Source organism: Zonotrichia albicollis, chromosome 7 (assembly GCF_047830755.1).
Source record: "Zonotrichia albicollis isolate bZonAlb1 chromosome 7, bZonAlb1.hap1, whole genome shotgun sequence".
NCBI classification, from domain to species: Eukaryota; Metazoa; Chordata; class Aves; order Passeriformes; family Passerellidae; genus Zonotrichia; species Zonotrichia albicollis.
The window spans coordinates 21,494,156-21,507,735 of record NC_133825.1 but is presented as its reverse complement, the minus strand read 5'-3'; the positions used below and the strand labels follow the sequence as shown (position 1 = coordinate 21,507,735).

At 45.8% G+C, this 13,580-nt stretch overlaps 1 protein-coding gene across 6 annotated transcripts in view; it reads left to right on the top strand.

Moving 5' to 3' along the window:
* ARID5B (AT-rich interaction domain 5B) overlaps nucleotides 1-10,659 on the top strand; it is a 145,654-nt gene extending 134,995 nt beyond the window's left edge. For all 6 annotated transcript variants that reach the window (XM_074544601.1, XM_074544599.1, XM_074544602.1 and 3 more), the window contains 2 exons: nucleotides 619-817; nucleotides 4,752-10,659. In XM_074544601.1, coding sequence (XP_074400702.1) covers nucleotides 619-817; nucleotides 4,752-6,902 — 2,350 coding nt within the window. In that variant the 3' untranslated portion in view covers nucleotides 6,903-10,659. The remainder of the gene's footprint in view (nucleotides 1-618; nucleotides 818-4,751) is intronic.
* The last annotated feature ends 2,921 nt before the right edge of the window (nucleotides 10,660-13,580 follow it).

Below are 13,580 nucleotides of genomic sequence, written 5' to 3'. Positions count from 1 at the left end.
AATTCCTTCATATTTAACTCTTCTCTTCTCCCCTTCTTCCTAAAGAAGGGCTCTGGTGGCTGTCACTGCATGGGTGCCTTGCATGGACGGGGCTGGGTGGGTGCTGTGCCCACCTCGGAGGGCGGCTGCAGCCCAGCTCTCCTGGCCCCTGCCACCTTCCTGGCACTCGCCCTTGCAGCCAGGGCACCAGCAGCCTGGAAATTGTGTAGCTGTTACCAAGTTGGCTGTGGCCTTGTAGGTGTTTTCCTGGGGCTTGCTGCATGCTGTTAAAGTCGGGGAGGGAAAGTAAAAATAAACGGTGGAATTTTTTTTTTAATCAGTCTAAAACATGATGGCTGATATTCTCATCTGGTACAAATTGGTGTAGCCACGCAAACCACTGTGAAGTTGCTGACAACTAATCCACACCAACTCTTAACTCCACTGAATTCATTCCACGTTATAATCTTGCCAAATAAATTGATTTCTTATACTTGGATTTATAGATGTAGAGTTTAAACTGTTGCTTTTATGGCACGGAAGAAAATGGATTTATTAAGTAAACTGCTCACAGTAGATACATTTTTTCTTTGCTAGAACAGCAAAACCTGATCAATTATTTGTTCCTTAATCCCCTAGATTAATCCTGCCATATGAAAGATTTATTAAAGGAGAGGAAGATAAGCCACTGCCTCCAGTGAAACCTCGAAAACAGGATAACAGTTCCCAGGAGAGTGAAGCAAAAACAAAAGTGTCTGCAACAAAACGCATCAAAAATGAAAACCAAAAGAGCAAGAAGGAAAAAGATAATTCACAGAAACCCCAAGATGCATCTGAGGTCTGTTGCTTCCTCGCTTTTCAGTTTTTCAATTAAAAATGCACAGCTTTAATCACATGAAATCCAGTGATAAAATATATAATTAAAACAGGAGAATTCCAACCAGTTGGCCTTTTAGTTTGCTCAGCAATGGAAATTCAGCTGTTGTGATACTATCTATGCTGGGATTTGCTGGGCTGCGAATGGCAGCCAATTTGCTCCATATTGCACAGTGGGGATGGCAGAGGACCAAGCTCTGGATCTGACTAGTACCAGCTCTGCTCGTTGTATTATACAGTGGTCACCATTAACAGATCAGCAGCTGCCAAAGGGAAACCACACAACTACCACAGTTATTTCCTAATCTAAGTATAGGGTGCGGGAACCTCTAATACTGTTGATAATACTGTGGTAACTGTTGGACACAGCTGATTTTTATAATGGTAACCTCTGGATCAGCCCTTCTGTGCTCACAGATGTACGCATGGCTGTGAGAAAACATACTGCTCCCTAGGATCTTTATTATATTATACTAAGTTTCTTTTTGAACTGAAAGGTCACATTTTGAGGGAACCACCTTCCAAGCCCTGAGATCGATTTCCCTCTCCGAGCAGTAGATGGCTTTCAGCTGAGGTTCCTGTTCAGACATAATAGGTTCCTGTGGTGTCACTCTGCATCACATGGGCAGGCCCCAGTTTCCACAAACTGCCATGTTACTTGCAGGCTTAGGACAGCCCTGTAGAAGAGAGTTTGTGTTCACAGCACAGGGTAAGATTGATGGTAGAACTCATATTTGTCTACAAATAAGAGTAAATTTCAAGTGTTGTTAAGTGATGCAAAATCAATGGGGGTTTTGCTCCAGTGTTATTTGAGCACCTTCCTTTGCACATCTGCCCACTCTCCTGTGCCCCGCTTGCGCAGGGCAAGGAGGTGAAGGAAGGTGGTGAAGGAGGTGGTGAAGCTCCTCACACACAACCCCTGCAAAACATGTTGCTTTTCCTGTCTCAGTCTGCCAGATCACAGCAGCCTTCAAGGCGTTGCAGTGAAAGTAAGTATTTAAAGAATGTCGAAACACATGACGTGCCCGGCAGACTATGGCTGCTCCTTTGACTCCACTGCGTCTGGCAGGTACAGAAGTCCTGGTTCTAAACTTGCTTGGAAAGTGTATTGAGTCAGCTATCAACAATTCTCCTCTTCATTGTTTTAAAAGAACAATGCAGGTCCTGGAAATGCAGATGCCTCTGAGATTCCATGTACCCAGTTTTGAGAACAGAAAATTTGGGGTTTCATGTCCCACTACCTCGTTAAGTTTACAAGGACAATTTAATCTCTCATCCAAAGAAGAATTTGTGTTTTAAATAACAGTACCATTAATATGTAATTTAAGAGCAATCCCCAGAAAGACTTTTTTTTTTTTTCTAACATTGTAATTTTAAAGTAGGGAGAGCCCTGTTTGGGTAAAATTAAAAAAACAAAAAAGCACATCAAGAGAAGAGTGTGCACAAGCGTGCTTTAGTCACTGGGAGTTTGCAAGACAAGTTGCCCAAAGCAAGGAGAAGTGAAGTGAAAGGTGAAAGTTCTGCTCCCTTCCCTTGTCATTCCTTCATCCCTGACTATTTACTGAGGGTCTTGGATCAGGAAGACACATTACACACTATCAGTACCACTGCTGCTATGCCCAGCATAACAAGTCAGCAACAGAGCAACAGCCTTCACTTTGAATTTCCTTGCTTTTGTTGTTCCCTATCTCAAACTTCCTGCTGTTTAAACTGAAGTTATTTTTGTGTGGATTGCAGGAAGAGTTCCTAAGCTGCGCTTATCGGAAATGTAGGGAGCTTAGACAAGACAATAAAAATGTACAAATATGGCAGTTCCCTATTGTAAAATGGCATCTTTTATAGCAGAATAATGTCTCCTCCCTGACTGGGGTGGAAGACATGTCCTGCCCCTATTTGATCAAGGCAGGCTATTAAGTATCTTGACCTTCATGTTAGTCACCATACAGGTCAGTGATCACACAAAGCCCGAGCGGTGAAGGGGCTGCAGGGTGGATGTTTCACCCCTGCGTGGGTGTAGGGCTCCAGAACTCATCTGTGCTTTGCCATATGGAGGGCTCCATGCCCAGGATGTGGCACTTAACGGGGGTAGCAGGCTGGAGACGTTCAGCTCCTTTGGGTGGAGCAAAGTCCAGGTGTGCTGGAGCCAGGCAGAAGGTTGCTTGTCTCTTGCACTGCAGCCATGCCTTGGCAGTGGAGCCCCGTTCCTGGGCCCTCATCCAGGCACAGCACTGATGGGGTATTGCTCTGAGGGAGAGCCCTATAGCCACCACATAAATGTGTAGGCACATCCCCAACCAAGCCACCACTCAAGCCATTTCTGCATGTGGCCTGGAAACTGTGAGCTGGAAAAGCATAATGCAGTTACAGATGTGTGGTGGTCTCAATTGCGTGTTCAACTCATGCACCATTAGAAGTATGCAGGGAGAGAATATAACTTTAATTTATTAGGATTGCATTTGCCTTTGTGCTCTTCACTGTTTTCCTGCCATCACAATGACATTGTCAGTGTAACAAGACACCAGACAAAATGCTATTAGCCTTGGACTGCACATTTCCTCACAATAGCTGAAACTTCAATCAAAGTATTGCTTAACAGAAACAAAGAGCAGAATGTACAGTTATTAAGTATGATTCTCTTTTTTTTTTCTCCTCCTTGCTTTGCTCATCTGTCTGGTATTTGCCTGTAATTTTATAAGCTCAAGAGACTAGCGATGGTACTTTGTAAAGGACCTAATGATGGTATTTGGCTGCAAAAGTCAGCTCTGAGTTTAAAAAGAAGAAGTTAGGATGACTAACAGACACTGTAACTAATAGGCCAACCAAACAGACAGGAATATTTAAAAGCAGCTGTGAAGAAATAAATCTCTGAGAGGGTTAGATTCGTTAGGACCGTCTCCAATTCCCTGCTCCTGCAACAGACCATAAAGCAGCATTTAGATGATAACTTTCTCGGTGCGTCTTATCTTTACAATGAAGGAAGAAAGAAAACAATAATAATAAAGGAGTCGCACAATGCTGCTGTTTTATGACTGTCTTCTACCATGACATGTCAGAGGAGAGTGACAGCAGTTTTGAAAAGGGCTGTCAGTCAGCTGGATCGCAGATGGGATGCTCTGGTGACCTCTGCGGGTCACAGTTCAGGTGGCTACATAATGGGATGAATAGTGGGAATTGTGCACACACGCTGTATTAATGGGGGAGCAGAACGAGCCACGGTCCCATTGACGAGAACGTATAAAAGCCATGTTTGTAATAGCAGGCGCACACACACTTACTGAATGTTGACAACTTCATTTTAATCCGTTAATAAAAAAATGTGTGTCCTAGTTAAGCTGTGGCAGTGATTTGCTGCCTACAATAGGGATTTCTAGTATGCCATTTCTATCATTTTCACACTTTAATGCAGAACTGGGTGTGAATGATCTCCTGTGTGATCACTGAATTTTAAGATAGCTATGAGGGAGAGACTTTAGGGAAGGAAAAGCGTAGGAATAGTGTGGGTTTTTTGGGTGAAGTTGGCTGGTAGGAGAAATTTCTATAGCCTTATTGTTTGTGTCATGAAATCTGCTCTTCTGCATTTGCCTAATTAATTTTAAAAGAGTATATAACCTCAGCATTTAGCTATCTGATCAAGCCACCAGTGCCTCTCATCAGGTTACAACCATCTGCTGTTTGGAAATGCTTTATTGTAACTCTGACAGGGATGGTGTATTTTTTAATATTTCTTGGAGATACTTCTTAGAGTCCAGTACCTGATGTTAGAGCCTTCACATGCCAGCAAGGTGGTTGGCAAGTCCTTCTCTAAAAGTAGCCAGCAGCGTACTGTGTATAACCTTACAAACAGGCTGCCAGAACATACTGCATTCTTACTATTGTCTGTTGAATCATTTCATTAGGTTTCATCAGAACAAGAGAAGGATCAAGAATCAGCAGACCAGAAGAATTTCCCTGAACATCCTACAGTGGGAGAGGTGAAACAACCTATGCAAGGCCCTCCACCTCTTTTACCAGAGACAGCTCGGACACTGCCTCTGGAGAAGACAGACATGACAGAAAACAGCACCAACAGTGAGAAAGCCAAGGAGGAGGTTCAGCACTCGTCCTCTTTCTCGAGTGTTTCTGTGCCTGCAGAAGAAGACGCTGTGCTGGATGCCACTGTCACAAAACGATTACACCCCTCACCCGATGCCCTGGAAGACACAAAGCCTGAACAAAAACTACACAAAGCTTTTACTGACAGCCTGGAAAGTGAACCTCCAGAAATGCCCTTCACAGCTTTCCCAGTCCATCTGCCCACTCAGAGTGACATGGAAGATGAGAAACTGCCAGGGATGGCCGATTACATCGCAAACTGCACGGTGAAAGTGGACCAGCTGGGAAATGAAGATATCCACAATGCACTAAAGCAAACACCCAAAGTCCTGGTGGTGCAGAACTTCGACATGTTTAAGGAAAAGGAGCTGCCCGGGTCCATGAACGATGACTCCACTTTCAGTTACACACCACTGCTGTACTCTAAAGGTAATCCAGGCATCATGTCACCCCTGGCAAAGAAGAAGCTGCTGTCACAGGTCAGCGGGGCCACGCTCTCATGTAACTATCCTTATGGTTCTCCTCCACCTTTGATCAGCAAAAAGAAACTCAGCAGCAGAGATGAACTGTCCTCAGGCGTATCACAAGGTCCCCATGCCCCTAATTCTGATCCTGTAGCAATTAATAGGCCCTCAGTCATACAACATGTACAGAGTTTTAAAACCAAGGAAGAAAGGAAGTCAATTAATAATGTTTTTAAACATGACATGCTAAGTAAACCGGATCCTCAGCGCTGTGATTTTTCAAAACATCACCTCAGTTCTCTTGCCGAGTCATACCTACCGAAGTTGGATATCCAGGACTGCAAAGATAAAATGAGTGAGAAAAGGGCACTGCAGCACTCCCATGTGCCCACTTTCTTGGCAGATTTCTATTCATCACCTCATCTGCACAGCCTTTATAGGCACACAGAACACCACCTTAATAATGAACAGACATCAAAGTACCTCCCCCGGGACATGTTCAGAGAGTCTGAAAATATTTCTACTTTTACTCAACACAAACACCAAGAAAAACTAAATTTAAATTATCGGCCGTCTTTGCATCAGCAAGAAAAAAAGACAACAGTGGAGGCCTCTTCAGATGATCAGCCAACAGATTTGAGTCTTCCAAAGAGCATACACAAACAGACTGCAAAGGTTCCAGGCTCCAGTCTCCCTCACTCATCCACAGCCCAGCAAGAATGCAAAGGGATCTCCCCGTTCCAGGCTGGAGGCAGCCAGGCGGTGAGCCTAGACTGTAACCCCAAAGCTTGCCGTGTGTCCCCTATGGCATTGACAGCCCCCAAAAAACACAGCGAGTTGTTCCACAGGTCTGGGAAGCAGCAGGCCCAGAGGCTGGAGAACCTGAGGAAGATGGAGGGGATGGTGCATCCTATCATCAGCCGCAGAACGAGCCCTCAAAACGTGGGGGCTGCCCGGCCTCTGAAACGGAGCCTGGAGGATTTGGACAAAGTTATTTCTGAAAAAAAAATCCGAGCAGTCTCTCCTATTCACTTACCAAAGGAGACCCCGGCAAAAGACAAGGTTCCCGACCAAGAGGGGGAAGGTAGCAAGTCAGTGCATGGCCTCCATTCTGGCAGCATGCTGGAAAGCCACAAATTTCCCCTGTCAGCCCCCATCTTCCCAGGCTTGTATCCGGGAAGCCTGTGCACGGGGCTGAACAATCGCCTCCCACCCGGGTATTCTCATCCCCTGCAGTACTTGAAAAATCAGACCGTGCTATCCCCACTAATGCAGCCTTTGGCTCTTCACTCCTTCATGGTGCAGAGACAATTCCTCACGTCCCCTGCAAACTCCCAGCAACTGTACAGACACTTAGCTGCAGCAACACCTGTAGGAAGTTCCTACGGTGACCTTTTGCATAACAGCATCTATCCTTTAGCTGCTATAAACCCTCAAGCTGCATTCCCACCTTCCCAGCTATCCTCTGTACATCCCAGCACAAAACTGTAAACCTCCCTCGCTCACAAAGAAAGGTCTGAGGAGAAAGTTCAGTTAGCCACATTCCTCCCCCTGTGACGATGTCTTGCAGATTTAGCAATTTGTATTTTTGTCAACCAGGATGCGGTCATATCCCGCCTAGAGGAGCATCTTGGAGTTGGATGGAGACAGGACTGCTTCTTTAATTCTGGCTCCCACATCAGCCCCTCATCCCTTATCCCTGCCCTTGCAAAAAAGAAAACCAAGCCAAAAAAAAAAAAAAAAAGCCAACAAAACAAAAAAAAACAAGCCACACAAAAAAAAGAGAGAGAAACAAAAACACAGAAAAAAAAGAATTTTTTTTGGATTTTGCGTATGTGTTTTCTGAAAGGACTTGAACATGGTAAGAGCAGATGTTCAAAGGGAGCCGTGGAAACGCAGGCCCAGTCCTGAGCTCACTGAAGCCCCAGTGAGGGCTGTGTTTGCCTTTCACTGAGCCAAGGACTGGAGGCTGTGCATTGTTGCAAATGAGTCAAGGACTTCAGATGAACCTGGAAAGGAGAAGTGGGCCGAGAATCTGTACAATCAGTGGATGTGCTTTTTTGGGTAACTTTTCCTGACTTTTAAAGATTCAATCAATGCAATGTATAGTAAAACGGCAATAGATTTTTTCATTTTAACACTATTAGAACAGAATGGTAAACACTGTTTAATTTGACTGTACATATCCACTTCATAAACTACCAGTGTCACATTTGGTCATAATAATTTATATAGTTTCGTTTGTCCAGTATATTCTGTGCTCTTTGTGTTTGTTTTTCTGTTTTGGGTTCTTATTTTTTTTTAAATTAAACAGTATCATTTTATCTGCAACTTTTTTAAAGGCTGTGGCTGTCCTAATTTTTTTTTTTTATTACGTGTTTGTAATTTTTCCAGTTTCTTTATACTTTGGAGCAGCGTTTTTGTTTTGTTTTTGTCGTAACGTTTACTGTTTACAAACTGAAGCAACTGGTTCAGATTAATCATAATGGTTATGAACATACTGTAGGTGATGTTATGGTGCAAGGATGCGAACAAGGTTCCTTTCCCCACGGCCCACCCCTGCGAGGTGCTGAGCACCTCTCACACTCCTCCTGTTGTTTCGATGGCTCCTAGGCTGCTTCTCCCCTCCCTCCGAGCTTTGCTTTCCTGTATCGTGGTCTGTGAATTTGTCGAGCGTTGTACTTAATCTTACCTAGGCTGTGAAACCCTCCTGCCTACCAGAGAAACGGTCTAGAAAACAAAATCTCCCTGGCTCAAGCTGCTGAATGACAAAAGAGTGCAGAAAACAGACCCGTGGTTTGTGTGAATGTTGAGAATTTCAGAAGTTGTGAGAGGAGCCAGTGTGGATCTGAATCAGAGGTTGACAGGTTGTTTCTGTGCCTCACAATGGGTAAGGGGGTTCTGTGCAGTGGTTGGGATGGCCCTTCCACGCTCCCACGGGGATCTCGGCCTCTCCCTGCACATCCTTTAGCAGGGGGAAAGCCCAGGCATGGAGAGGCTGGATTTTCCTGATGAAAGAGCTTCCCTGTGGATGTATACTCACTTTGCAGGACATCACCACTACGTAGCTGAGCACAGACATTGATAAAGCAAAGTGTCACTTGGAGGCTTTATACAGTGTGAAAATTGGTTGTGATTCAAACCATCTCAGTTACTGTTCAAAGACAGTGTACTTGATATGAAAAGATAAAACAAACTACTAAGAAACACTTTGCATGCTAGGCATGTCATTAAATTTTCCCGTGATATGAAGCCAAATACAATATATAATGTATCATACTTAATATCCAAAGGTGGAAACCAGAATAATATACTCGTCTACTGTTACAAATCCAGCTTCTTCAATTAAATACTTTATATTCCTGTGGTAAAACTATATTTAATTGATTGATAAACAGACTAGTAGAACTTGGAACATTGATGTGCCAGTGCAGGGTATCCTGCTGCTCCACAAGTCATACAGGAAACAGAACCGCAGGCTCATCCAGGCAGAGGTCGCAGTGTGGAGGACATCTCTAGTAAAGTTGCACTAGATCTGAATCACGTAAGAGTCAGGGGTTTGGGGATGGGGGGGAGGAGGGCGGGGGAAAAGGGGGTAGAGAATATAAAAACCTACAGCAAACGCGAACAGAAGCTTGTTGTGTGTTTGGCAAAGCAAATGCTTCTCCTTGTTTTGGTTAAGTTGTGTGTTCTGGAGTTGTGCATTTGTTTACGCAAAGTGTCCAACGTCCCTTTTGGTTATGTCCTGTTGGAGTTTGCTGGTAGGCTTTTTGGAGCCATGCTGAGGCAGCACAGGGCTGGGGGACAGGGAGTGGGGAGGAAGGCTCCTCGCTTGTCCCTTGTGAGGAGACTGGCCACTGCGGGAAGCTCATACTGGGCAAAACGTCAGGGCTAAGGAAAAGAAATGGTGGCATAAACCCCCAGCAGAAGCGGTGCATTATTTGTTTAAGAACTCTTTTAACAGAAATCTTGGAAATCTTTCAACAGACTATTGAATTCTTCATTGGCTGAAAAGTCTTTTTTTCCCCTCAATGTCTTAAATGGGGCTTTGTTTGCATTGTTTGAGTTCAAGGGGCCTTATTATTGAATGAAATTGCACAAGCCTTTCTTTGTGCAATCAGACCATTGTTATTGGTAGGTTTGTAAAGGAAACTGCAGAATCTAATTGGCAATAGAGTCATAAATCTATTTACTAGGAGCCAGTTCCAAGAAATGTTGCAATTCAAACGCACTATGTCCAGGATGCATTAGGGATGCTAAAGGTTGTGAGATCCAAAGGAAGAGGCCCGGCAGCAAACGGCTCGTGTGTAGCTTCTGGCCACACTCTGAGCCAGGCTTCGTGAAGCACATGGGAAGTAGGGCCTGATTCCCAGTGTGACTGTGCCCCTGGCCAGGCGGGGTGGGAGCAGGGCAGCAGTTTGTGGCAGGTCTTTTGTGGCTGTGAGCTGGCCTGGTGTGAAGAGCTTGCCCAGTGGGTTCAAGCCTGGGAAGTAGCTTGTGCTAGCAGCAGAGGAGCTGGCTTGGCAGCAGCTGGAGCTCATGCAGGGCACAAGTGCTGTGCTGCCTCTGCCATCAGCTCTGCCCCGTTTGGGGCGACGTGGGGCTGCCACCTCCAGAGACCAGCACGGGGTCCCTCGCGCCCGCCGCCTGCTCGCTTCCTTTGTGGTGGTCAGTGAGGGCACAGCTGGGCCAGTTTTGCCATCGTGCTGATTTTGATGAGCAGTGGGACTTCCTGCACTGGTGTGAGGCAGGTGGCATTGGCAGTGCTGCCATGAGTGCTGTTTGCTGTACATGTGGTTGATATTTCGCTCGTTCTCTTCCTCTTCCTCCCCTCTCCCCCCAGTCCCGCAGTTTTAAATATGTTCTAATAATGGCAGCATAATCTACTAGCTGTTTATACTTTTTTAACTTTCTTTTGTTGTAAATATTGTATACTTTTTGTGATTCAAGTTATGTAGCCTATATGCTCTGTAAGGTGATGATTTGTATATATAAAAATGGCCCAGTAATATTATATAGTTTCCCATTTAAAAGGTTATTGAGTAACCTTTGCATTAGTTTAAACACTACCAGAAATAAAGCTGAGCCAACTATAAACACTCAATTTTTGTATGTTTTCCAAATTGTACTTATTAATGCTTTTGATACTGTATTATGTGCCAATAGTTTCCCAATCACATAGCAGGCAAAAGATATTTTGTACTTTTTGATCCACTGTAATATTTAATAAAAAATGTTACTATCTGTTCCCTTTTGTGTTTGATTAATAATTCTGTAAACAGCCCTTATCACATTGGATTACATATTATCCTATCCGACCTTTCAGCCCTCTTATATTGGCTTTTCTAGAGAAAGTATCTCCTTCTGCAAATGATTAGATTAAAGAAATGGAAGTTTGCAATTTCCTCAAGGAGGGAGAGACAAGATCTTCAGTCAGTGCTCCACTATTTTTGCAGTGTACTTGCTTTAAAGTGTGGCTGCGATCATGCTGACTATAGGAATAGCTTTTGAGAGGGTAACTTCCATGCTTAGCCATTGGCTCCAGCAGCAATTTTGCTCCATTTGCATCTCAGAGAAGAACGTTTTTCTACCAGTACTGCAGGCTTGAGCTGGGATCTGAAAATTGCCCCATCTTCTTCCCAGCTCAAACATGGGTAAGGTTCTGGAGTCTTGGAGTCAGATTCTAACTACTGATCTTGGGAGTCAGATGCTAACTACTGATCTTGCTGATGATGCTGAACAACCCTCAAGCAAAGTTAATTTTTACTGTGTTCCTTGGTGGATCTGAAAAGCCCCCCATAAACCTAGGGCCCCTTTGAGAGCCCATAAGCGCAGCCAGTGCTGTTACACTCCTGGTCTCCATAGGTGGGAAAATCCTTTGCTGTGTGTAGGTCAGGCCTGGGTACTGCCCTTGTCCAGCACAGCTCAGCAGCAGGACAGGAATGTGCAGTAGCCACCTGCTAATTCCACATTGTTTCTTAGCTCCATGGTTCTGGAGCCATGGAGCAGGGAGGTTTCCCTCTCCCATCCCTGGGCAGTCCAGGAGCTGAGACCATGGCTGATCCTGCAGGGTGGTACTGCTTCTTGCATTCTCCCTGTGCAGAGTGTGTGGCCAGGTGAGCACAGACCAGTTTCACCAGCTTCCAAATACATGCTGCAGTCTCAAAAACAACCATTTCCTCCTCTGTGTGCTGGGAAATGCCAGCTTGAGGAGAGCCAGCCACTGGGCATGTGTAAAGGATGCAGCACTGCTGAATCATAGAATCATAGAATATGCTGAGTTGGAAGGGACCCATCAGGATCTTCGAGTCCAGCTCCTAGCCCTGTGCAGGGCACCCCAGGAGTCACACCCTGTGCCTGTCAGTGTTGTCCAAACACTTTTGAGCTCAGGCTTGGTGCTGTTATCAGCGCTGTACGTGAAGCCATGGGAGAAGATGGGGCCTTCTAGCAAACCTTTTCCCCTAATCCACTTCTATCTTTGCCAAGTTGAGGCATTTTTTTTCTTTTTATGTTGAAAATGCAGCCAACTGGGGAAAGAGGTGGAGGAAATGTGGACATATGGATGCTGGCCCTTGCAGGAGATGCAGACATGGCCGAGGCAACTTGGTTTCCAGCACCATGCTTGCTTGCTTCCTTACTTTTTTTTAGCCCTTCCTAGTTTGTGGATTAATGTAAGCTAGCACTGCCTGTTTTTCCAGTTCTGGGGGTGCCTGTTGGGCTGCCTTACCCATTCCTGAGAGTGTGGCTGGGAAGAAGACCCCAGGAGCAGCACCCTGGAGCTTTTCATAGCCAGACCAGCCTGGCCTGTGAGTGGCACTGAGACACAGCATCCTCCCTTGGCTGGGCTGGGCACTTCCCAGTGAGTTTGCTGGGGGTCACAGGGGTCAGAGCACCCACACCTGGGCAAGCAGCAGAGCAAAGTAGTCTGTGTTGACAGCACCCAAAGCATTTACAGGGAAACGGGCACCTCTGCAGGACACAGTGCACCCCACCAGTGGCTGGTGGGGTCTGCAGGAGCAGAGCTCCACCCAGGAAGAATTTGTCACCCTATTAGGGACTCCAGAGTGCTTCTGTGTTTGAGAGTGAAATGTCCAGTGATCTGAGAGAGGACAAGGGATGCTGTACCCCTGGCTTGCTGCAGACAAAGAGTTTGTCACCTTGTCACACCAGTTTTTCAATTCAGCTGCCAGCAGCAGGGAATTAACAGTTTTGAGGGTCTGAAGAAAAGTGGAGATGCACAGTCTGGTGTTGCTGGCTGCAGTTTACTTCCCCTAGCTGACGGCTCTTGGGCCTCTGCTTTGCTGCCTCGCTTTTCCGCAATTACACGGCAATACCCTGTGCCGGGCTCCTTTCAATAAAAAGAATGTCATTGAACCTTGTTTCCTGATTCCTGGGCCATGGCACACGCCCCTTGAGGACCTCACAGAACTTTCCCAAGCCTTGCACCCCAGCAGGTAAGAAACAGAAGGCACAAAGAGCTGAAAGCTGGTGGGGGTCCTGGGCAGGATTCTCCTGCCCTGGATGGATCACAGGGAAATTGGCTCAGCAGCAGCTGCATTGCCTGGCAGCCTTTTGGGGCTGGTGATAATCACATGGTGATGCCAACCTGTTGGGAATGGGGCCCTTTCTCTGTCTCTGCCTCACCAGCAGTGTCTGCTCCAGAATATTTCAGGAACATTTTCTGCAAAGTTTCAGCTACTGGGAGGAGCTGATCACACACAGACATCACTGCTAATCTTCACTGGCACCTTAATTGCTCTTGGAAATTCAGCGTTCACCCACAGGCTTTCCAGGAATATCATACACCTTTTGCTCTTCCCAAAGCAAAAACAATAGAGCCTGTATGTTTGCCTTCCTAAATTTGGGCAGACTCACAACTGAAGTGCTATGGGTGTGTATCACCTCTGCCACTGAAGAGAAACCATGGGAGGATTGGATGGTCTTGAGGAAAGCACAAGGAGTGGCCCCCAAAGTATCCCCAGTCTGCCTGGAGCAGTGGCTGCTGAGGGTTTGCATTCCTGCCGGAGAAAGCCGTGGCTGTGGCCAGGCAGCATCCCCTTCTGCCCCCTGTGCAGGGAATGGTGTGTCCAGCCAGCAGGCAGGGATACAGCTTAATCTGTGCTTTCATTTAGCCTTTCAGTTTGTCCTTTACGGGATTAAAAAAAGAGT